The 26,580-nt window shown below is 45.2% G+C and overlaps 1 protein-coding gene across 2 annotated transcripts in view; it reads left to right on the top strand.

The window, feature by feature from the left end:
- Window positions 1-26,580, top strand: part of GXYLT1 (glucoside xylosyltransferase 1) — an 89,017-nt gene that overhangs the window by 22,360 nt on the left and 40,077 nt on the right. For both annotated transcript variants that reach the window (XM_086919480.1, XM_086919476.1), the window contains one exon: window positions 19,385-19,559. In XM_086919480.1, the coding sequence (XP_086775606.1) occupies window positions 19,385-19,559 (175 nt within the window). The remainder of the gene's footprint in view (window positions 1-19,384; window positions 19,560-26,580) is intronic.

Here is a 26,580-nt window from a genome sequence, read left to right as displayed (position 1 = left end):
TACTCCTGTGTTCTGTGAACATATATGAAAAGTGCTTCTCCCTTTTGATCGCCATTCCCCTCATAATACCCCAGTGAAAACCCCTTTTGGGCTTGAGTGAGGATTGATTAGGTGAGTTTTCCATCCAAGGAGTTGGATATCTAAGACCTAGCTGATGCTTTGCCAATAACCCAACCGTATGCATACCCATGTTTCGCCCTGCTTACTCAACTGGTCCCAATGAGGCCATATGAGTCGCTTTCCATTTGACTCAGCTGAGTAAGAAATAAGGTCTGTTCAAGAGAAGAATAAGGCCTTCTCCTATGTATTATGTCAGTTGGTTATTTATTTGAACTTAAAAGGTGCTTTTATCCAAGTATCTGGTACCCAAAGATTAACTTAAAACATACTTTCATAATGAGCACTGCACCTTGAAAGAAGGTAATGCAGACAATTTTGCAGTCAAACTGAAAAACCTTTAAGAAGGTTCTTGAAAACAAATAATGCCATGGGTTCGGGACAACCACCACCACATACATCAGGGGGCACATTTTAACTTAAATTCTTATTATTTAGGAGAGACTTTGTTTGGGTTTCTAGATTAGTAATAAAACATTATTTTGTGTCTGCTTGTTAGCTCCCCATTTGTGTGTCCCTCCCTTATTCCACTGCTTTCTCGTATTTACATTTGTTTATGCCATTCAAGATATTTGATATGGTAAACCGTGATTCCATCTGCTATCTGAATATATATCTCTCCTCATCCTTTAATATTAGCCTGGTAAGCTCATCTGTATCCTATCTGATTACTGTGCTCTATTCAGAAGTCTTTGCTTACTTGTAGTACTTTTCCATTGTATTTGGCAAAGACAGAGGGTGTGCATTTCTATAGGAGGGCGCTACACTTGATTTGTTAGTGCAAATCTTATGATTGGAGAAAATACTGCAAATGACTAACACAAGGCTTACAATTGCGGAACTCATGATAGTGGTAAATAGAGCAATGAAAACAACTTCTTGTGTTTGCAAATATCTCTAAACAATTTACGTGCAAAGAGGAGTCTTGCTGTGACCATGCACTGCCTTTCAGTACTGACCGCATCTTGCACCTCATCCTATCCGAATTGCATCAGATTCTAATACATGATATGGGGCTATAGAAAAAGAATTACCTTCCAATTCCATTCATCTAGATCATGGGTACTCCCAAACATTTACCCAATGGACAAAAAGTATGGTCTGTGGTATGCTTAAGTGGTGCATTGATGCCTGCATTAATTGGGGATGAGGACAGGGGTAGTAATGTGAGCATATGAGTCTAAACTGAGAGTCCTTAAGTCATTATAAGTATTTTATTGCCTACTGCTCTCTCAATTAAGCCCCTAATTTGTAGAAGAGACAGATATGATAATACTGTGTTACCTTGTATCTGAGTTGTTATCCCTCTACCCCACCCTGGATTAAGCCTTCTCTACTTGCTGTCTCTACCTTCGGTAAGTCAAGTGTTCAAAGAAAGTAACTTGATTATTGAATTGGAATTAAATAGTATCTTAGGCTTCCCAGTTTCCTTACCTTCAGTCACTTATCTGCAAACATTAGGAGTGCTTAGAAAAAGACTCCGTTATGATAGTAGTGTTTGCTATAATATCTTCCTCACAAAGTCCCCACTACAAGGTGTGCAGTTCACTGAGATGGGCAGACACAAACACCCAAACTCCATCGCTAGACGTAACAAAGAGATGTGGAGGGCATGAGTTTTTCAAAATTCACATGTGAAAATCATCATTTTTAATAAATGCCTTTCAATGCTGTGATATAATCTGTTGTACAAAGGTGAAACACTTCCACATGTAACAAAAATGCACTTTTTAGGTCTCGGCCTGCGAAAGACTGCGCATATGCGCAGTCGACTTGGCGAGATTTAATGATAAAGGGTATTTTCTACTAGTGAGGTTAAACCCCGCTCCTCTTCTCCATTGGCAGGCGTCCTTATGGTGGTCAGCCATTGGAGAAGAGGCCCCAGTGACGTTCTTCTTTCTCTCTAAGCCCTGTCCTTTTCAGACCGGGCTCCTTGACTTACTGCTGAGGTTAAAGGTTTATGGGTCCAGATGTCCCCATAAAGAAGATAAGGAACCTTTTACCCCAGCAGTAAGTTATGGAAGCGGACGGGGCTAAAAGAGAAAACTTGCGTCGTGGGTAGTGCTTGAATTACTGCTTTTAGCATGGCTTGAAAACCCCACATACCATACATCACTGATTATTAACTTTGTTAGCGGACTGCATTTTTCTCTTTCGCCACGTCTTATTTTCATTCCTTCATACCATTTCTTGATTTGTGCTGCGGAAGTTCTCAAAAGAACAAATCTGTGAAAATAGAGCATGTGAAAGCTAAGCACAATGACACAAACCGGCTGTGGCACGGTACACATCTTAAACTGACGGACTGCGGGTGATTATTGCAAGGACAATGCCCTGCATATGTCAAAGGATTTGCAAATAATTTATGTCACCTTATTCTCCATTATTGTTTTTGCAGAGGACATAAACTGTGTCACAGATATTAAACTGTGTCTGTGGAGAGAGAGAGAGAGGGGGATAAAAGGCTAGCTCAGCTTTTCCCCAGCCGAGGAGGCCGAGCTATCTGCAGCGAGACAAACATGCATATGGTCATCATTTGTCCAACATCTTACACAATGTGAAGGTTTTTTACTTGAAATGCCAACCTATGTGGCAGATGATGTATGTGTTTCTTCAGTCCCGGGATTAGCAGCAGCGCACGGCTGTGCAGTGCTACTCCCCTCATCAGTTCCACAAGCTGCACTCCTGGCGGCGTGAGGCATTCGCAGCAAGATGGCTTCTGACGGGCAGCCGGGCGGAAGCGGTCTGCGGGGAATATCTGACTCGAGCTCTGCTCCAAGCAGGGTCGCCATTCCCGACCTGGTGGGATTGGTTCGCGGGAGATTTCATACCACCAAAGAGCAATTTGATCCCGAGAAATGAATGTATTTGGAAGAGGGGTGGAAAGAGCACTGGTGCTACCTCTTGTTCGACCCCAACCCCTTCTGCACCCCGTCCCCGGCTCGTAGAAACGGATTACAATTGCTTGCATCAGGCTTCCGAGGATCCGCGAACCTATGTATTTTTTTATTCCAACAAAAATAACGCCACCAGTCTGTGTTGCAACAAGACTCTCCCCCCCCCCCCCCCGCACCCCCCTGTCGCGGATGTCCAGCGCCTCAATGCCCTCCCTTCTTACGAGTATGTGCGATTTCCTTCACCCCTGCCCCTCACTCTTGCGTCTCGCATTGGAGGAGAGGTGTTGGGTGGGGGTTTGTATTCATGTCTGGGCTCGCACCGAGGGCTGCCTGGCGGTGCTGCAGGGAGGGAGGGGGGCTGGCAGTGAAGGAAGGCGGAGCAGGCTGGCAACGGGCAGCAAGAGATCCGGGTAGGGGGCAAGGTTGAGACCTGGCAGGGTAGGAACAGAAGGTATAGAGAGGTGGGGGACAAGAGCGGAAAGTCGTGTGTGAGACACTGTGTGTGTGAGACACCTTGTGTGTGTGTGTGTGTAAGACACTGTGTGTGTGAGACACAGTGTGTGTGTGTGAGACACTGTGTGTGTTTGTCTGTGTGTGATACTGTGTGTGTGTGAGACACTGTGTGTGTGTGTGTGAGACAGTGTGTGTGAGACACTGTGTGTGTGTGTGTGTGTGTGTGTGTGAGGCAGTGTGTGTGAGACACTGTGTGTTGCAAGCATTTTATCCTCGTGTTTTCCCTTTCCAAGTACAACAGCATTGAAGCAAACATACACGATGTCCGGGAGCAGATGATAAACAGCATTATCAGCTCGGGGTCTCTGCGCACCAGCCAGAAGCGCTCCCTCTACGTCAGGGTCCCACCCCTTGTTAAAGCAATCACCCGGGCTTCTGTCTGCTGAGGCCTGCAGTAATGGGCAGTAATGCTGAAGTTACACAGCACTGCTAAGCAATTGCTGATTCACCCTATGTTTAATTCATTGCTAATACTTTAGGTGATACCACAGGGTGCAGTATGTACAAGCGCGTTTTTAGTGCGCTGCACCTCTTGACAACAAACTCTGTGTTTTCCCCTCGTTCTTAGGTGCCAAAATCTAAATGTTGCTGTTTTTTCCTACACAAACGCCACCTGTGAACATGATTCGAGGGAAATAAACCAGTGGAGTTTGAAGGATGGTAGTATCCTGGCTTGGTGTAAACTCCTTCCTGAGTCACAGTGAAGCAGGAGTATCTTGGTACCCTTCTTTACACTGCATTCTCTTTAAACATATGTATCCGTGTGCTAGTTTTCACCACGATAAGTGAAAGCACTGTACAGCAGTTGTGAACAATCTCAGCTTCCCTTGTGTCGTATTTCCACTGACTGTAATAGTGTCCCTTACCTAATGAACGAGTGCTAAAATATGAATTGTGCACAAATGTATCCCGGACGTTCCTATGACAACGGACCAGAATTAACGGGCAAGGCAACAGACTGTTATGCTGGCACATAAGTGTTTCATTATTAGCCAACAGTGTGAAGTCCAACATTATCAAGTACAAAAATTGTATTTTACTGCATGCAGTGCACATATTCTCCGTAATATAAATAAAAGGGCTAAATGAGAAAAAATATTTTAAGATACATCTTTATCAAATGTGCAGCTCACAATGTAATGTCCCAGTCCTGCCATATACACGCGCACATACATACCCACTTACATCCTAGTCCGGTCATATACACGTGCACACACATACCCACTTACATTCCTGTCCGGCCGTATACACATACATAAATATACACACACTGATGCATGTGCACACCGATATAGGCCTGTACACGCCCACGCGACACCCTGGCACAAATGCATGAACAGGCTCTGTAGTCGTTCAAAGCATATATCCCTACACTCAGATACATAGAGACATAAATACATTCAGGCACTCAAACACACATGCAACATATGCACACATATACATTCAAACACCCACATATCACACCGGTATGATCACACATACAGTATATACACATGCATACACATATATACACAGGGCATTAAAACCTCCTTCAGAATACATTTTGCCCATTACTTACAGGTGGCTTCATGTTTTGTAAATTACAGTTACTTGCTTTCTGTTTGCTGCCTTTATTTATTATAGGCTGCCCAGCATCTAGCATCTCTTTGTCCCACCCATGGCGCATAGCCTGTTTATAATGTGATGCATAACTAACCAATTATAAGGTCCCAAAGGCGAGACCTATGCTTTTTTTTTTTCTTTGGGGGGGCTAAACGTTAAGTCAGTCTTGGGCTATACTGGTGTATTCTGTGAGTTCTAGTCTTTCTTCACTTCAACTGAACCAAATACTCCTCCTTTACAATGGTTTGTATAAATAAATGTTAGGATTGTGAAATGGTGTCCCCAGTGACACAGAGGCTATAGTGTAAAGTTTTAGCGAGCAAAGATACTTACTATTGTGGAGAAACATTTCCATTATTCCCCAGAGTGTTCTTGTTCCTGGTGGTGACCTACTTTCTTATTTCTGAAATGCTATTACGTTGATTTACGCTATGTCGACGTCTCCAGGTCTCCCTACACCTATCCCTGTGGATACTGGTGAAATTAGGGTCTTAATTCACAAATCGGCACCCAGTATGCGCTTCGATGTTATTTTCGTTAAATGAGTCAATATGGTTTTAAATTTTCGATCTTGTAACAGTACATTTGTTGTTCTTGTGGTGAATGCCTCAAAGTGTCTATTTTAGAAAAGGATACCATCTAATTTTTGACTGCCTAAGATTTGGTTTTGGCAGTGCTCCTGTGACAAGCAAGTTTCAACTGTCCGGATGCGGTGTGTAGTGGAGGGAAAATTAAATTGCAGGCATCTGCCAGAAGAGGTGTACCGGCCCCTGGTGGGGTTGCACAGAAGTTATGTGAAGCTGCTTGATTCCCTAACAGATCATAGTTTACTTGGGAATGTCTGCATGTTGAATCATGGGAACTGAGATGATTACATTCGATGATTCTAACGACGCAAACTTCGCCACCCTGATCGACAACCTCGCCAACCTCGGCCTCAAACAACTCGTCACCACACCCACCCACGCCGCCGGCCACACGCTAGACCCCGTCTTCTCCACAGGCACCCACGTCACCTTCGACCACACCACCGAACTCCACTGGACCGACCACCACTGCATTCATTTCACCTTTAAGAAACCAACCACGCACCACCGCACCCAACAGCTGCCTCACCGCTGCTGGAGCAAAGTCACTGAAGACCGGCTGATCCCCACCCTTGCCCAGAACCCACCCACCGACCCCACCTTCCCAGATGCCGCAGCCCGCAGCCAAGAGATCCTCCATAAAAGACCGCTTGGACAACAACGTACACACAGCAAAGAACTCTTCAGCATTGTAAAGGAACTCTCCAACCCCAGTGCCAACGCCAACGACATCCCGCCCTCACAAGAACTGTGCAACTCACTAGCCATCTTCTTCCACCGCAAGATCGCTGACATTCGCGACAGCTCCAGCACCATAACCGCCCGACTATGCCAGACTCCACCTCCCCTGTGAGCACTGCCAGCGCCATCCGCCTGACCTCCTGCTCCAACGTCAACGAGACACGCAAGGTCATGAACTCCATCCACTCAGGATCTCCGTCAGATCCGTGCCAACACCACGTATTCAACAAAGCAGATGCAGCCATCGCACCCCAACTATGGAAGGTCATCAACATCCCCTTCGAAACATTTCCGGAAAGCTGGAAGCACGCCGAAATCAACTCCTTCCTCAAGAAGCCCAAGGCGGACCCCAAGGACCTCAAGAACTTTCGGCCCATCTCCCTGCTCCCGTTCCCGGCAAAGGTCATCGATAAAATCGTCAACAGGCAATTGGCCCGCCACCTGGAAGACAGCAACATCTTGGACCCGTCCCAGTCCGGATTCAGATGAAACCACAGCACCGAGACAGCCTTCATTGCCGCCACAGACGACATCAGGCGCCAACTAGACAATGGCGAAACATCAGCCCTCATCCTCCTAGACCTGTCGGCCGCCTTCGACACGGTCTGCCATCGCATTCTAAAGACACGCCTCCTAGAAACCGGAATCCAAGAGATGGCCCTTGACTGGACCACGTCCTTCCTCTCCGGCAGAACCCAGAGCGTCCGCTTCCCACCCTTCCGACCGAAGCCACCGACTTAATCTGCGGCGTCCCCCAGGACTCATCCCTCAGCCTGACGCTGTTCAACATCGACATGGCCACCCTCGCATAAGTGGCCAGCCATCACGACCTCAACATCATCTCTTACGCCGACGACACCCAGCTCATCCTCTCCCTTGCCAAGGACCCACACACTGCAAAAACCAACCTCCACGAGGGAATGAAGGCCGTCGCCGACTGGATGAGGAGCAACGGTCTGAATCTGAACTCGGACAAGACGGAGATACTCATCCTCGGACCCACCCCCTCAGCCTGGGACAACTCCTGGTGGCCAACCACACTGGGAACAGCACCAACACCCACCGACCATGCACGCAACCTAGGATTCATCCTCGACTTTTCCCTCTCCATGGCTAAGCAGGTCAACGCGTCTCCTCCTCCTGCTACAACACCCTCTGCATGCTTCCCAGGATCTACAGGTGGATCCCGACCGTAACAAGAAGAACAGTGACACAGGCCCTCGTCAGCAGCAGACTGGACTACGGCAACGCACTCTACGCAGGAATCCCAGCCAAACACCTACGACGACTACAACACATCCAAAACGCCTCCGCCCGACTGATCGTCAACGTCCCCCGCCGCAGCCACATCACCCCCCACCTGAGAGACCTACAATGGCCCCCCGTCGACAAGAGGATCACCTTCAAGCTCCTCACCCACGCACACAACGTACTCCACAACGCTGGACCAGCCTACCTTAACAGCAGACTCAGCTTCTACATCTCCACCCACCAGCTCCGCTCCGCCAGCCTCACCGCTGTCCCCCGCATCCAACGAACGACCTCTGGCGGCAGATCCTTCTCCTACCTCGCCCCCAAGACCTGGAACACCCTCCCTACCCACATACGGCAGCCTCAAGACGCACTCGCCTTCAGAAGACTCCTCAAGACCTGGCTCTTCGAGCAGTAGCAGCACCCCGCCCTCTCCCCTCCCCTCAGCGCCTTGAGACCCTCACGGGTAAGTAGCGCTCTCTACAAGTACTCTGATTGATTGATTGATTAAGAAGGGTTTTTGCAGATTTTCTTGCTGTTACCTTGGTAGTAACAAAACTACTTCCTCTGAAAGCCAAGCAGTCCGTCCACACACTGTACCCCCGGAGGTAATATGTCATTACCTCACACACTATTTTGGTTGTTTTGATAGTCTTTTCAGATGGGTCATGTTGGCTGCTCAGCGCATATAAACTGTTAACAATTCTCAATAAATGCTTATGAAGATTGGGAGAACTTAGTTGAGCCTTACCAACAAAATGCCCACCATAAATTGCATTATAAACTAACTAGTGTAGTGTGCTCCTCATCGGCTGAAGCACATGCGCAGGGACACGTGGCAAGACTTTCTCTTTCCGACTGCGTGTTATAATATTGCCCTGTCATGTTGTTAAAGTGTTCCAAAGCCAGTAGGGGCAAATGGGCGATACTAGCCCGATCGCAACTAGCAATTTTACTGTGATGTCTCATCTGTTTCTACTGGCTCTCACGCTGGGTGCTGTATATCCCACGAGTGACAAACCGCTGCATCGTGGTGGTCAATTACCAATTCTGTCCCTACCTCTATATGACAGGGAGAAAACGTTGTAACCAAATATGCATCATTAGATCGTCTAAGTAGTGGGACGAAGTGTAGCTGTTAGATTTAGGCGGTACTCTCTTTTGCAGTAGGTTATCTGTTTCATTGATTTACCACATCGTGGGTTATTGTTCGTCCACTTTATTGATTAGACACCATTACTAGTGTTACCCACAACCCTCTATTCTGACTTTTTGTCCGCTAAGTTCTTTCTGTGAAACGCATCTGATAGCATTTTTGAGTTGTTTTATTTGGTTTCCTTTATTAGGTTTCAACTGCACAATCCCTTGCCTGTGCTTGAGAAATCTATTGTTTTCAATATAAACTTAAAAGGGACCTGCATCCCTCCTCCTCTCTTTCCCGGTTTCTCATGCTCTCCTCCTCTCTGTTAGTAGATCTCCCTGCCTCCATTTTACTCTGGTGCTCGATGCCTTACTGTTCCCATCCTCGCAAACACTTGGTTTTCTCCCAGTAACCAGACTCCCTTAAAGTGGTCACGGCGGTGAGTTCTTGCACTTTAACCTTGCGGGCGTATGTGTCTCTCTGTGTGTGTGTCTCTGTGTGTGTGTGTCTCTGTGTTTTTGTCTGTGTGTGTGTGTGTCTGTGTGTGTGTGGGGGGGCTCTCTGTGTGTGCGTGGCTCTGTGTGTGTGTGTGCCTCTGTGTGTGTGTGTGTGTGTGTGTGATATGAGCTGGAAACCCACATTCCACAACCCACACCTGCAGTGTGAGAGACAGCAATGTGTATGAGAGACAGCAGTATGAGAGACAGCATTGTCTGTAAGAAAGAAAAAAAAATAAGAAAGACAGCAGTGTGTGTGAGAGAGACAGCAGTGTGAGAGAGACAGTAGTGTGAGAGAAACAGCAGTGTGAGACCTTTTATTTATGTTTTGGTGTTTGAAACATAAATAAAACGCATTGTTATTTGCAATGTCAATAGCTCAAACTCGAGTAAATACGCCACCTAATGCATTGCAAATGCAATAGGTCTCGCATTTGCGAGAGATTAAGCTATTGGCATTGTAAATGACAATGTCATTTATTTATCTGTTTTCAAAACCAACACATAAATCAAAAGTTTGTTATTCACAATGCCAATAGCTCTAACTTTTGCAAAGGCGAGACTGTTGCATTGTAAATGCTTGTTTAAATTATGAAGCAAATGTATAATTTTTTCATGTATGTAACACAATGACTTTAAACATCTCTGTATTCCTACAGCTAAATAGTGCAGTACGCCTGTGCTTCTTTTCCTTTGTTTCAGTTAATATTTAATTAAATGCTAGTCCATTTGTTTTACATCTTAGCATTAGTGGTCAGACACCAGGGGCCATATGTAAAGGTCAGGCGGTCCACATATATGCTCCCTGCCTCCTCCCTCCGGGCCTGTACATTGAGTATTCTTGGTTTAGATGTTCATGAAACAATTGGAGTTTTGTCTGAAAATTTTGATCCAATTTTATTATATCGCAATACGAAAGAATCATACAAAGATGACAAATCTTTAACCATTGAAGGGTACACAAACGAAGAGGTCCCAGAAACATAGCCTGTATTGAAGAGGGCACATGCACCAGATTTCTAATAGGGATAAGGGCAACATCTTTAAAACTTGTTCAATTTCTTTCTTTATCATTATGACTTTCTGTTAAAGAAGTTGTAATTTTGATCTATTTGAGGCAAAAGGGAACCCAAAACCTCCATCTGTTTTGGTGGCATCAGAGTAGACTTGCCCCAGTTAATTTTGTAACAAATCGAGATAGTTTGTCTGTTGAGGTAGTAATAGATATTTGTCCTGAGCCTAAATGAGACAATTGTACAGGTAGGCAATTAGACTTACTCCATGGGCTCTTAAATGAGCCATCATTGTGCTCATGACCTTTTTGAAGCACCACAGTGCCAAAGAAAAGTCTGAATGGGAGGCTTCTGAACCGGAAACGTGTTTCCCCATTCAAACTGCAGAAACTTCCTGTACGAAATGTGAACTGGGATTGCAAGGTAAGCATGCTGGAGATCCCAGTGGGACATCCATTTTTCCTTGAGTAAGGAATCCCTGAGATGTGTAGAACCAAGAAAAGCCCACCTCAAGGAGGAGTGGGGCCTTGGCGGTGCGGGAATCATCCGAGTTTACTCTTACCTCCTTATATAATAAAGTGGACCCGGAAACCTTCATATGCAGAGAGAACCACCTTAATTACAATAGCCCGGGCTATGGAACAGAGTCCCAAGCTAGTCGGAGACAAAACCCAGGAGGCTGCAGCTTTACTCCACAGCTTACAAGCCTTATATACATTTTTATTCCACTCTTTTGGCATTCAGTCCATTGTTCAATCAGGGCGGTGTTTGTAGTTGATGACCTGATCAAGGCGATGTTTGTAGTTAATGACCTGATCAAGACTCTGCATTCAGACCATTGTTCAATCAGCTTGATCAAGGCTCGGTCAGTCAGACCATTGTTCAATCAGCTTGATCAAGGCTCGGTCAGTCAGACCATTGTTCAATCAGCTTGATCAAGGCTCGGTCAGTCAGACCATTGTCCAGATGACCTGATCACGGCGTCAAGAATGTATACCAAGCAGGGAGCAGAAGATGAAAAACAAGCTTGTTTACACAGGGCGTAGGTGTCTCATGGCTCTCTGTTGATGAATTGGTTAACTGCAAAGAACAGGGGGCTTGGGTATGTGATAGTTTTTTTTAGCATCAGCAGAAATGGAGGCTGTAGGCAGGGTTTTGTCAAGAGATGACAAGAAATGGAGGAATGTAAGGAAATTATTGAGTGGCAAAACATGTTCTTAGGAAATGTCTATCAGCATTAGGTCGCCAATCTCTTGTTGAAGCATTATCCTTACATTGGTGTCACGTGTACTGACCGGGGAACTTTTAAGGGCCTGTGTACACATAGTACAAAGCACAGGCAAGCACTGGATACACCGGCAGAATGAGATGATGACTGCTGTTCCTCAGGCAAAAAAATTAGGATGCCCCATCCCCATCTGGAAAGGAGGCCCCAAATCCAGCCCATTGGGGACCAGTGGTCTTGTTGTTGATGAATCTCAGAGGAAAGTTTATGCAGACGTTGGATAGCTTGATGGACTGATGGAACGTTATCTGGTATGTAAATGCAGCAGCTGGAGCCGATTAGTTTACATACACCACCACGGTCCCCAAGGATGATGTCAAGTACCATTCGATGTTGTAGTGTCATCAGGCGGTCCGCCTGAAGCTCTGCGGTGATGTTGCCCAATGCCCCTGCTGTTTCATTAATGGTTTCCTCCACCACTCGGGTAAGGTGTCGTATGTTGCGGCTGTTGACAATAGGACCCAAGAACGGCAGGAAACCTTTGAAGAAGTACCCCGCCTCCTGTCCTGCAGTGTCATCGGCCTCAATGACTCCCCTGGGCATACGATGGTGGAGGTGGGGATTGTCCAAGTGATGTGTCCCAACAGCAGTAAAGGTAGGGGGAAGAAGAAAGGCCAAATAACACACACCTGACCAATTTCCTGGAAGCCAGGTATAAGCAGACTGTCCAGAAACAAAATAGGTATTTGGAGAAGCGATTAGTATGGTGAGGTAATATTCAGCATACTGACTATTGCGCAGTCACTGACTCCTACCTCCCGAGTCCCCAGTTCTTTTATGCACACTTGGCCATGCGTGTTGATCACATTGAAAGCCTGCAATTTGGTGGGAACTTTGCTTCTGGACCGAAAGCGGGTGAAGATTATTCTACTTGAGGTGTTGAACACAACCATCTCATTGCGTTCAGCACGAGAGATGTTCAAGATGTCAGATGTCGTAGTAGGGCAGAAAGGATTACTGACATTGCCTGTTCTGTTTCGGGTGAAAGTGTCATAAAAATCACCAATGTTGGAGCTCGTTGTTCCATTGATCGTATATGCATCGGTGACGAGCATCCTCCAAGCCAGACGGGACCCAAAAACAGAAAATGGATAGACAAAATAGGGGACAGTGTGTGTCATAGAGTATGGCATGAGCCCACATACCCAACAGTTCGAGGTATTATGATTATAATGCAATAATTGTACAAAAGTATAGTTCATGAATTCCAGGCGTCGTGGTATTTCATGGGGTGACAAGGTGGCGTGGAGATGTTCTGCAGGTGTCGGTGTCGTAGCCAGAGGAGCTGGGGGAGAGGTCAGTAACCGAAACCATCCCACAACCAGCAGGACGAGGAGAGCAAAAAGTAGAACTATCGTGGAAAGGAAGCATTTATTGTTCAGAAGTTTGACATATTTCTTGACATATTTCTTGTGCGCTTCAGACCCTCGGACCGCTGCCATTGTGCTCAGCCTGTTGTCACTAGCGGCTGTCTGTGATTGGTGGTTGCTTCACTGGATGTGGATACCAAGAGTCCTACGGACTTCCCATTGGTCCAGCATACCAGCACCGGTCTCAGCCGGAGATATCACAGCCCTACAGCCTATTAGACACCAGACAGAGTCAAGGGCCAGCCCCTTTTCTTGGTCTCAAGTTGTAGCGAGTGGAAGAAGGTATGGAGTGGTCTGGAAAGAGAGCTTCTTGTTCCTTCCTCTGGTCCTGCAGAGGAGGAATGACTGGACCCCCTAAGATTCGATCAGTTTCCGCTTCCGTAGTGGTGTAATGAAGCTGAACATCATTGAAAGGGACAAAGGTCGGTACTACTTCTGTGTCGCAATCCGGCAGTCCTTCTTTCACCCATTAGTCATACGGGGGAAGGCACCCTTTTACAATGGGTAGCATGTATCCAGTTCTTTCTCCCTTCGACTTTTACAGCAGTGCGGATGGCCAGAAGAACCTGTCAGGGGTACGACCAGACACTTGGTACGCTGAAAATTTTGGATCACCACCCAGTCACCTGGTTGAATGGTGTGACCAGGGCCTTCGCTCTTGTTGGGGATAGCAGAGTGTACCTGATGATAAAGAGTACAAAAAGAATCGGTTAACTGGTACGCCCCATACATTAGCTGGTGTACAGAATACCAATTCGTAGGGTGATAATCCTATCCTAGAGTGGGCAGTCGTCCTTACTGACAATAGAGCAAGGGGTAGGGCATCTACCCAGGTAACGCCTATTTCCTCCACTATTTTGGCCAATTTTAATTTAAGTACCCCATTGTATTTCTCCACCAATCCGGCTGACTGGGGGTGATTAGCAGCATGAAACTTTTGTCTGACACCAAGCCCGGAACACACAAACTGGACCACATTGGCTGTAAAATGTTGGCCATTGTCACTCCAAATCAAACGGGGCAACCCAAATCGGGGAAATTATTCTTTCAACAAAACTTTGGAGCTTGTAATAGCTGTGCAATCCTTGGTGGGGTAGGCCTCTACCCATCTGCTGAAGGCACAGACCACTACAAGGACATATTTCAAATTTGCACACCTGTCCATGTGGATAAAATCCATCTGGATGGCCTCAAAAGGAAACGTAGGTGGGGAGAAGCCATCAGCGGGGGTAACTGTACCTTTTCCTGGATTGTGCATAAGGCAGATCATACATGACTTAACCACTCGGTCAGCATATAGGGGTATTTTTTCATTATACCATGTTGGCTCTAGTAACTTGCATATTCCCTTTGCACTGATATGGGCAGGGCCATGGGCCATAGTGACAACTGGCGGGACATGACTGTCTGGTAACATCCATTGCCTCCCTTCTGATAAATGCACCCAACATCCCTATATCTCTTTTTCTGCCAGATGTTCCTCCCATGTGTGCAGTTCTTTTGCAGTGGCATGAGATTGAATCTCGACCACACTCTGGCTAGTATTTTCCAACATTCCTCCTTCCACCACCCATCTGGATGGTCCTGTCACAAACATTCCATCAGATTTACTTAGAGCAGTCTGTCTTGCTGTTTGGTCTGCAAGGGCATTGCCTTGCCCTACATCATTAGTCACTTTCTGGTGGGCTTTACATTTAATCACTGCAACATTTCTAGGTAATGTCAAGGTGTCTAGAAGTCTGTGTATCAGGGGCCATGCTGTATTCTGGTCCCATGTGAGGTGAGAAAATGTCTTTCTTTCCAGAGTCTAACAAAAATTGTAAGCCACCTGACTGTACTGAGTACTAACTGTCCGTATAGATGTTAATAGTCATGTTTTTACTGATTTCACAAGCTCGTGCCAAGGCCATTAATTCAGCCGATTAGGCCGATGCCTGTGGAATTTGTGCTGTCTCAACTACTGTAACAAGAGTGGTGAGGACATATGCAGCAGATGTAGTTCCATCCGATCTTTTAAGACATGAACCATCTATGTATATTGTTCCCTCAGCGTCTGTTAGGGGGCTGTCTTGTAGGTCCAAACGACCCTTTGTTTCTTCTTCAGTCCGTAATATGCAATCTTGATGGTCAGAACTTTTCCATTGTGTCTCAGTAGGGAGTAGTGTAGCTGGGTTTAGAATATTACATCTTCTAATGTCAATGTGACTAGATAAAAGAGTGAGCTCATAACCTGTAAGTCGTGCACTGGTAAGGTGTTGTTTCTAGGTGTTGTTGAGCAAGTTATCTACTGCATGTGGGACCATTAAGGTCAAGGATGAAGACATACCAATACCTGCGCTCTGGCGGACCATAAGTGCAGCAGCAGCAGTTGCGCGTAAACATCCAGGGAGGGCTCGGGCTACTGGGTCAAGTGTAGTCGAGAAATAAGCACAAGGCGATGTTTGTCTCCAAAAATCTGAGTTAAGATCGCTCAAGCGCAGCCATGTGTCTCATGGACAAAAAGGAAACATTGTTTGTCATAGTCTGGAGTGCCTAACACTGTAGCTGTACATAAGGCATCTTTAAGTGTCTGAAAAGCAGCCATATGCTCAGTTGTCCATGGAAAACCTCTTTCTGGCATATCTTTAGTAGTGAGAGCTAAAAGAGGTTTGACAATGGCCGAGAAGTTAGGGATCCATTGTCTGCAATAGGAAGTGAGGCCTATAAGGGCACGTACTTGTTTCTGTGTCAAAGGGGGGGCATGGAGGTAATAAGGCAGGGGTGTGGAAATTTTTGAAAAATCTACTTGGCCAAGGGACAAAATGTCACAGAAATCTACTTGCCCTGGGAAGATAACCGCTTGCCCTACCTACTCCACAACTAACTAAAGTAGATCTGCACGGAGAGAAGCTTCACTGCAATCAGTGCAACATACTGTCCAATATATGTATCCAATGCAAGTCCAATTATTCAATGCACGGTTATCTACCCTTAAATGCAAGTGTTGTACAGGCTGGTTGTACAGCATGTGTGCAGATGCAGTAGCGTGCACTGCACCGAATTATCAACCAGTATTCATGTGACAGATTTTAAAATGTTGAAAAATTAGTACCTAAAGGTAGATATGCAGACTAGTAATTAACTACATTTCTTGAACGTCTTTGGCACAGAGTGTGTGTTAGAATATGAACCTGTAGGACAGAAGGGTGTTCTCCATCCTAGCGCCAACTCGTATTTTGCCAGTTTCAAAAATACTCCCATGTGATGCGCTGATAAAATGTGTGGATGGAAAAAACTGCACTTCTTGGCAGAGCTTATGAACTGTTCATGGGGCAGCAAACATTACATAGCGAGACCTAAAAACATTTCACTGTCCATATGTTTTTTGAACAGTTTCAAATTTCTGGTATTTTTGAAGCATTTCATAAACATGAGCACATCTCACACACTCTGCATTTCTGACATGGAGCCAGGCAAGTTAAGTGGTTTGGACAAATAAAGGCTTTGTGGGAATAAAAAAGAAAAAACACCATTCTTTCAAGCAGTGCTAGTTAGAGTATGTACCAATGCATGCAGATCAATGTGCCGCTGATCTCAACCACTCAGTTTCACTCTGGATAGGGCAGGGGTGGTTTCTGGGACTGGAAAACAGCAGTACTTTTCTCATACCTGCCCTCCTCCCAACTCTGCTACTGGCAAAGAAAAACAACAGCATAAATGATCTGCTTTCCTAGGACACGCTTAAAGCATGCAGTGCCATGTATGTGTCTCCGAAAATGTAAACTCCATCCCATTTCAGTCTTGATACTTTATGCTTACCAGTGAGTCTAGGGTAGGCAGCTGGATAAACAAACTAAAGAATCACAGCCCCGTGGAGTGCAAGAACTATTTCCGTGGAAGCTCAGAACATCTGCTCTATCTAAACATGTACTCCTTCCCACTAACATGGGCGGAGTCAAACCTCTTTCTGCAGTACAACTGAAAGCTTTTTTAACTTGATCACATAAGGTCTGGCGACAGCTGCACTTTCAAGCCAGACCTAACGAGTTGCTGAACCGTTTATTCCCACGACTGCTCCAACACAACTAGTGTAACTGTAATATGGATGGCAAAAAACACATGCCAAAATAAAGAATGAGAATGCTGTTATGTAGGGCTGCTTTCGCTAATTCTGTAAATGGCTCCTGTTCCTGTTCTCTAACCCTGTGTTTAATCTTAACAAGAGCATGCTTCCAGCTATTCACCGATTTTAATATGAACATGTTCCAGCTGCAAATCTCCGACTGAAACTAAGAACAGCTTTTTCCAAGTTTAAGTTTCTTCTTATTTACCAAGGTTTTAACCGCATTACACAAACACTACACAGTTGCATTCTGGAAGGAACAATTGGAATCATCCCATGCCTTTAGGACTTGACATGTTTATCAGTAGATTTGTGATTCTAATACTAATCCAAACTCTGCTTATCTATTGGTGATGCTGCGTCCCACCTGGAGGGTATCCTCAACACCACGCTCCATCATCAGTGGAGTCCCAAGCACTGACCTTCTCAGTCACCACAATATTACTTCCAAATAGGTACTGTTTGGCGTGAACAAGTAACCTATCGTATTCTCCCTATTGCCGGAGCATACGAGATCCCTTACCATGCGTAGTAATGTGGAGGTGTTTTTGTTCTGTTTATCCATGGTACTATAATACACCTCTTGCCTAAGACCAATAACTGTGTCTTCTGGTCCATCTCAATCTTGCTCCCTAGTGTATTGCGGATCTCTCACAATAACTTCAGAGCTTGAAGATGATTGGATAGTCTCATAGTAGATGTACGGTCGTTGCATTTGGGTGGTTGGTGCAGCTTGGACACTACACTCCCGTTTCAGGAGTAAAAAAAGTAAAAGTTTGGTTAAGCATATTTAGGGATACATCTCAAGCAACTTTGCATTAAAATGTGCACTGCTCATCTGGGATCTTCCATTACGGCTCAGTGGCTCATTCTCGCTTTCAGAAAGATGGTTGCGTAGCTAATTCCTGTATTATGACATATCCAAGTGATTTGTTTCCTGCACACCTTGCTCTGAGTAAGTGATAATGAAGTATGGTTTGATAGAATGCCCACTGTGGGGACATATGGGTCTAGGGCAGCCCTTATTTGGAAATTGCTAACTCCTTCATGCGTTGAGTCTGTAGTAAAAAGCGTGCGAAAAGGGTCAGACCGTGCTTGCCACTCTCCAGTTACAGTTACTAAATGCAGTGTCAGCCAGATGTTTCGGGGTTAGTGATGTATTTTGGAAAGAGGCTTGTTGACCGAAAGGTTGTTTCGCCCCCGGTGAGTCTCAATGCTTTTATCTATTCAGCCAGTGTACTATCTGTCTTTGACCGCCATGTGTCTGAGAAATGTTACCACCCCAAGATGGTTGTTTTTCAGCCTTTCCATTTAGACAATTCAGTTGATGTCATGGGTGTGAGTCCAGTTTGGTGCATGCCATGTAGCAGAGCTAAAATTCCTGCACTACGAGCCGCCCCACACAAACATGAAATACAGATGTTACAAACATCCAAAACCAGAACAGTTTCGTCAATAACGATCTAGTCATGTGTTTTTTATGTGTGTTGAGTATATATTGTAAGTCCATATGAGAATTCGTAAACTAACAACATTTCTCTAAGGTTATGCTGTCTGTCATTAGGATGGAAAATTGTATCAACTGCCTCAGACCTTCTAGCCCACTATACAGCCTGCATGGCAACTTTCAATATGAAGAAATTATTGTATATGTATTAGCAGATATTTAATTAAGGACGTGAATCAGTTGAATGTAAGTCAGATTTAGAAAATGTTTCATGTAAATCAGCTTTAAAAAAAAATGCTTCAGTTGACAATGTATTAAAAGATACAGAGATTGTACCTTTCCTGCCGTTGGCAACACTGTGGGAAAAATAAACACGTTGCTATAAATATCTCCTTTCTGTTTATCACTGTTCATTTAAAAACGGATTAGAAGAACAAAAAAACAGTTCTTGTTTTTGTTGTTGAGACTGAGATACAATTATGTTCTGTGGCCTGCCTTTCACTCTGGCTGCTGGCAGGATATATGATGCTACAACTCAACTGTAATAGCTTATTACACTTGAGCAGGTATTCCAGTTCATTATTACAAGTGACTTGAGACGTCACAAGTCAACTGTAATAAGGAGATTAGAGACAGGATTTTATACAGAGATTCCAGGCCCCTATGTAAATGGCATAGATCCAGCATGATGCTTATGGCATTGTACACTGTGCTCTTTCACTTTCGTAGCGTTTACAGCAAACCTTGAAATCATGCTGTAAAGTCTGGCATTTGATTTAAAAGTAACTTAGCTCTTTACCATGTTTTTTTCACTTCTACAGGTACAATGTTACCACAGTTCAGCCTGTCGAAGCTATGCATCTAGCTGTGGTGGCCTGTGGAGAACGTTTGGAGGAGACTGTTACAATGCTAAAGTCTGCAATTATCTTCAGTAAAACACTACTTCACTTTCACATTTTTGCAGAGGACCAACTGCACGCTGGTTTTAAAGAAATCGTAAGTGCATATATATATATATATATACGTATCTGTATATGGTATTACTATTGCGCTAACCTTGCCAGAAGGCAACAAAGTGCTGTACCTGGTTACAGCCAGAAAGTATAGAGGAAGCTGAGTTGTGAACGATTAATGTTCTTTGATTTTGTGTTCTTAAAGAAGTGAGTCTTCAACTCTTTTTCTAAATTGGCGCAACGCTGAGGCGGTTGTAATGGATACGGGGATGTTGTTCCAGGTCCTGGGTGCATAGATCGACAAAGCCTGTTGTCTTGTTTTTTTCTTTTTTACACTTCTTAGACTGCAGTCTGATGGTTTTTGGCTGCGGATGTGCTGAGAACCCCCAGAGATGGGAAACCTTTCTGCAAGATAATCGAGTGTGCCGGTTGTGATTGGCTTTGTAAATAATAACGTTTGTTGTGAGGATGGTGCAGGCTGGCAAGGGAAGCCAGTGGAGTTCCATCAAGGTGGGGGTACATAAAATAGTAGATTGGATACCAGCACATTGTTAACACCCCATCTAGTAAACATTCATTCACCCTTATCATTGTTAATAACCTGCCGGCATGGGTTGAAAAACTGGACAGGGCAGTGCAGATCCATTCCCCATAACACATGGCTCCTCATTCCTCGATACTAGTACTCCGTTATTTCTTGCTATAATTTCTTTATTTTATTCTTTATTGCCATTTCGTTTCCATTGCCAACAGAACCACTTCTAGTGTACAGAAATAACACTCCTTATGGACAGTAGGAATCAGGTAGTCAGGTACATTACATAACACATTTGTCTTTATCACCTTCTAATATAGCATGCACAGTTTGTGTACCCTCCTACATAGGTCTTGTCCCAGGAGAGCCATCACGCCCTTTCAAGATGACACAAAGTCATTGCCAATATCAAGCGAAAATAGCATCTCCTCTCCAATGAGAGGGCAACCGTTACAAGTACTTGTAGATCTCATGATGATCGTAATAATACGGCTAAAATTCAACTGCGCATCTGCCCCTCCCCCAGACCGTGTGTGTGTATCCTTGTGAAGAATCTCAGCCTACCCCATAATCTGTGTCGCTAGTGGGCCCCATTTAGCTTTCACGCATTGATTGGTTTGTCCCAAAGCCAATGGACCAAGGGATGCGTCTCGGGGTCTGGTCGGTACATAGTCATCCGTTCTCCCCGATCCCCTCTCCTCTTAATGGTCAGTTGCGTCTTAAGCCAGGTGATTTTCCCACCCTCTCTACCTGGGTAGGATCAGTGATAATGTCCTCAAGGTGGGTGGTCTTCTGTGCACGCCTCTATCTTCTCAAAATAGGTGTCTCAGCTTCCTGAGTCCACCACCTTGCCTCTCGTGCATAATCATCTGTGGACTGCTAGTTCAGCTGCGCCCATTTATGCATGCCTGTCAGCCATCATTCCAATGCAGGTGCCGCGCTGCTGATTTCCAGACCATGTTGATTATGCGTTTAGCCAAAATCAGGGCTAGAGTTTGGGATAGCAGCAAACCCTTCGTTCTCCTGGTAATATGCCCCACATTGACCAGGCATCGGACAAGGTTTAACGGGCACCAGCAGCTCGTGACCTTCGAAGCAGCCTGCGTAACCTGCACCCAAAAGAGGGGCACCACCGCACACAACCATACCATGTGAGGAAAATCTGCCTCTGCCGCGCCGGGGACACATGTCAGGTGCACCCGGAAACATCCTGCCAATCCTCTGTGGGGTGAGATATGCACGATGTAGATATTGAAATTAAATAAGGCGAAACCGCGCATTGCATGCCACCTGCCTAACCACTTGAAGGCATCAGTTCCACTGCTTGGTGGGGAAGTCTGCTCCAAGCGCCAAGTTCCACCAGTCCCGTAGTCCTGTAGTCACTCCATTCGGGCGCTGCAGCAGTGCAGAGTATTGGCACGTGATGGCCTTGGTAGAGTTCCCCCTTGTCAGAACTGCCACCAAAGGCACCCCCAGAAGAGGACGTACCCGGTCCGACTCACCCCTGACGTCACCCCTAGAAGAAGCCATACCCTGTCAGACCCCCGTGTCCTTCTCATTACATCCCTTAATGCTGAATACAGTAGGAACTGGTCCGATCCCAGCCTGCGATGAAGTGACCGGGCTTCAAAAGTACAGAATCCTTCCTCAGTCACCACTTTTCCTCAGGACTCGAGCCCCGCTTCCTCCCTGTCACTCGTGCAATACATGTCATTCAATCCTGCACATTCAGGCAATCGATAAATTGAGTGCATCTGGTGTCGAGCATGGACCCCTGCAGGCGTACGTATGTACAGACATGGAGGGCTGTTTGCAATAGCACGCAGTCCGAGCTTCCAGGGGAACTAGTGTCTAAGAGCCTGTTCAAAAGGGATGGTCCTGCTGGCTCGTCTAGAATCCCTGCACATTTGACTGATGATGCACCTACTAGCCATTTTATCAGTCACTGTAGTTGGGCTGCTGCATAGTATAGTTCGTAGTCAGGGGCACTAAGATTGCCCTCCTTCAAGGGGGTAAATAGTTTATTAAGTGCTATCTGCTGTTGGCCGGTACCCCATATCAAATTCTTGAGATCCTTAAAGAATGCCTTTCGTATAATCAGCAAGATAATCAGCAAGATGGCCGCAAAGAAATATAATAATCTGGGTAAAACCAACATTTTGGTGAAGGCTACCGCTTTCATCAGATTTCCTTCCATGACGGCGTGTGCCTTATAGTATATTTGTACCCCGAAATACTTGATGGAATCAAACTGCCAGGTTGAATCTGTGCGGGGTAGTTCCTCTCTCTGGTCATCGGGTATTGGAGACACAGGGATAAGGCAGGACTTACCGAGTTAATTTGGAGTCCGACATCAGCCCAAAATCGTCTAACACTGCCATAGCTCTTAGTAATACAGTGTGGGCTGCCTTTAGGTAAATCAATAGGCCATCTTCATAAAGACATATAATCTGAGGGCGTCCTAGTTTCACAAGGTCCTCTGTGGTGCACGGTCTTTTATCATGCATGCTAAGGGTTCCATCGCCAGGGCGAACAACAATGGAGACAGGGGACCGCCCTGGCTTTAGCCACTGGGAACTGGTCTGATATCCCTTCGTGCGTACCCGGGCAACCTGTCTAGTGTACAGCGGTACCACTCATTTAAGTAAGGGCTGCCCGAACCCCATACATCAAGGAAGGGGGCACAACCTGCGGTCCCCGTACGCCTCGCCCAGTCCATAGTGTGGAACAACTGCTGTAGGTTAATGAACGTGTTGCACCCAGGTATAAAACCGTTTGGAGCTGAGTGCACTAGAGAGGAGACCACCGTAGTCAGATAATTGGCCAGGACTTTGCAAATGACCTTGTAGTCTAGGTTTAAGAAGGACAGAAGGCGGGAGGACTTCATGGTCACAGGGACTCGCCCAGGTTTAGGACGGACAATAATGACTGCTTTTCTCATGGAAGTCAGTATGGTCCCATTGGCCACCGCTGCCTCATACACCTTAGGAACCGAGTTGCCAACTTGGTACAGTAATGTGAAAAGAATTCAGTCGGGAACCCTATTCTGCTATAATACCGCACTTAGTAAATTTACATGCCCACTCAGGGCCTGATTAGGAGTTAAGTTGTTATGTATCACCCCTGATAAATACATTTACCACAGGGTACATTATTTATCGGGTGCGATAAATAACACCTATTGCAGGTTCATGGGGAATAAGATTGGGATTTGGTGTTTTTAACGCTCCAAAATTCGCATGATACCGTAAATATCATGTCGCTCTCGATGTGAGCACAAACTTCACTTTGCAACCCACACATGATTACCATGATAGCCGAAATGAGGGTCTTGTTAGCATTATTAGTCCTTAAAAAGCAGAATACCTTGCCTGAAAGCTTCTAAATGTTGATGTATTTACTGTTTCTTCTCAGCTTTGCACAGTAAACGGATAATTCACCAATCTGGCAGAGAACCGTGGCAGAGCGCCGGGCAAATCAACTACCGTTGGTTTTTAAATGCCAAAAAAATAACAAAATAAAACCCAAAAGCTGTAACTGTCAGATGCTATCCAAACAGAAAAGAACCATTTTTAATATCTTCATAATGGTCTCTTTTTCGTTTTTCCCGGATTCTTCTCGGCCAATGGAAAGCTACAGTCAACAGTGGGGAGATTGACTGGTGGGTACTCACCAGCAGATAGCAGTTCATCCTTCTTGTGACATTTTAAGGCAGTGTCAGTAGATTATGACTTCCTCGAGGTATATTCCATCTGTCTTCCAGTAGTTGTTTTCTGGAAATGTGTTTCATCTAGATTTCTAACGCTCCATGTCTACACTCCCTTGTTAACAATTGTTCCATGGCTCTGCAAGAAAAGGCTCAAACTGAAGGCTATCAGTCTCTTCTCTGGTGAGCAATGCTAACCCAAAAACACATCCAAAAACAATAGCATTGTTCAGTTCCTGTCGGCTAGAGATTCTCATGGCTTCTTCCATAAACAGAACACTAGAACTTGCAAATGCTGTTGTGCACTTTAAATATCCTGCTTACTGGTTCACGCCAGGGAAAAAAGTTGCAAGAGAAATCTGTGTGCATGCAAAGCTTTTTCTCTTGTAATAACCATTTACACTTCTTTACAAAGAGTGCAAACTTGTGATTTGGCCACTTCCATAACATACACACACCTAATGAAACATATTACAAGCAGCTAGTCCAGTTCTGTACCGTGAATTACTAGTTGAGAGGAGCACTTAAGCAAACTGTGAATATGTGTATATGGCTGAGTGATGAACTTTTAGCATCTTAAGTATGGACATGTACAACACACAAGACATATTTTATATATAGACAAATACCATTGGTAAGTATAGTTTTTATGTTCGGATATTTTGGAACGAGGAAAATCATTCGCTCACAAATCTGTTATGCTATTTTGCCACAAGATGGTGCCAGATCCACATACTACGAATCCGCAGATTCCAACCACTAAATATCTCAGGCGAAAATAACTCGCTCTGCCGTTCCAAAGGATGAGAGCAACTTTTATTTGGCCCTCCGTTTAGAATGCTCTTTCTTTACCTCTGTATCAGCTACATTTCAGCTTCTCAGATTCGGATAGCGAGACTCAAAGCCACTTCTGTTCGCTCCAGCATTTTCCTTAGCCTTTTGACAGTCCCTTTTCCTTTTAAACTTGTACCTACGAATATTTGAGTTTGGTACTGGTCTGAGATTTTCTCCAATGTTTCTAGCTATGTTTAAATTAACCTTTTGAGACACGAAAATGTCTTTTTGGGCTGGAAGGGGTGAAATAAATTAACACTTAGCTTTCATTTGTGTGCACCTGGCTTTAAAGCAGGGCAGTGCGTGGAGTTTCGTTTCCTACGCTGATCACCTGTAGTTTGCTCCCGCGGGTCAGTTACCGTTGCCGTAGAGTAGAGGATCACAGACTTGAATCCAGTCCCTTTGAGTAGACTCGGTGACTGCATGCCTCCCACAATGCTTTGTTTCCAGACATTTGCACAGAGCTGCGCATTTGGGTATCTTCACATGAGGTTCTCGAGGATTCGGTCACAGACCTGAGTCTGCGTGAGTATGACCATAGATAGTTTACTGCGTTTAATCATTCTTTTATATGTATTTGGTTGTAAATCCGTTGTAATGGTTAGTAATGTTTGGCTTGTTAAGTCACTGTAAATGTGCATATAATTCATGTTTTTCGTATTTTATCTGAGTCAGCATTTCCAGTTATTTGCTGAGCCATTCTGCCTTCCTGCACAGTGCAAGCTTTAGCGCTAGTCGCGCCCGGTGTGACCATATGTGTTTGCGCCCCTCCATCCATGGTGGAGGTAGTGACCGCCTCCACCACGGATTCCCTCACGATGACCCTTTAACAGTACCCCTCAAGACTTCATAACATCTCTCTTTCAGATGCATTTAATTAGTTATATAGCGCCACTCATACCAGTGTAGGGTTTTAGAGCACTTTGTGTCACGCACATATTTCACAAAGACAATCAATCATACACGTGTAAATCAGCGTATATGAAATGTTACATAAGCCAGAGTTCTACAAGGTGTAGGAGTGATTTGTCATCCATACTGCTAGGCAGTATAGTTTGAGTGCTTGATCTAGAGAAGCACAAACTAGGAATTGAAAACTGAACATCATAGGGGTTGATTAGGATTGCAGTGAATCCGCATCCTCCGGGCCTGCGGAAGCCACGCATCCTAATAGTCACCATAGTTAAGTGATTTCTTTAATAATAGGAATCGATTGCTACCCAAATGAATCCTTTTTGCAGCATTAATATATGCTCTAAGCTATGTTTTGGAGAGTACATGCAGGTCTTTGAGGGCAGTTACTAGATCACTGTTCGATGTCAGGATTTTAAATTATAAACTGCAAGTAACAAAAGGATGTCTCTTAGAAAAACAGAAACCCAGTGAACTATTTACATTATTTGTACTTAGTGATCTGCATGGTACATGTTCTTTGCAGAAGGCATATTAACCCCTTCAGTGCTGATGACGAGCCCAGGCTCGTCATGCAGCACGGTGCTCGTGTGCTCATGACGAGCCTGGGCTCGTCATGAGCCGTGGAACGCTCCCACGCGGGGCTAATTCCCCCGCTGTGCTGAGCGTTCCATTGCGCGGGCGGGTTCATGACGAGCCCAGGCTCGTCATGAGCACACGAGCACCGTGCTGCATGACGAGCCTGTCCTCGTCATCAGCACAGCAGCACCGTGCGCGCCTCCCCCTCCCCCCCCCGCACCGCGGGGGAATTAGCCCCGCGGCGAAGGGGTTAACCCTTTGTACTACTGAATGATCGGGCAAAACCTTAGCTAGACAAAAAAAACATCTTTCTCCAGGAAGAACATTGGTCACTGGAGTTATTTTGACATGTATACTGTTGTCTGGAAGTTGCTTTAGGCCAGGAACGCAGCATCCGGTGCTTTCAAAACCAAAAATAAACCTGCGAAATCTCCCTGAATAGAAACTGAGATTAATTAATCTCATGGAGGGTCGGTCAGTGGCGAGTAACTTCCACTG

This window comes from Lissotriton vulgaris, chromosome 1_1, assembly GCF_964263255.1.
Source record: "Lissotriton vulgaris chromosome 1_1, aLisVul1.2, whole genome shotgun sequence".
Lineage (NCBI taxonomy): Eukaryota > Metazoa > Chordata > Amphibia > Caudata > Salamandridae > Lissotriton > Lissotriton vulgaris.
Note: the sequence above shows the minus strand (reverse complement) of the source record. Positions and strands in the feature narration are given on the sequence as shown.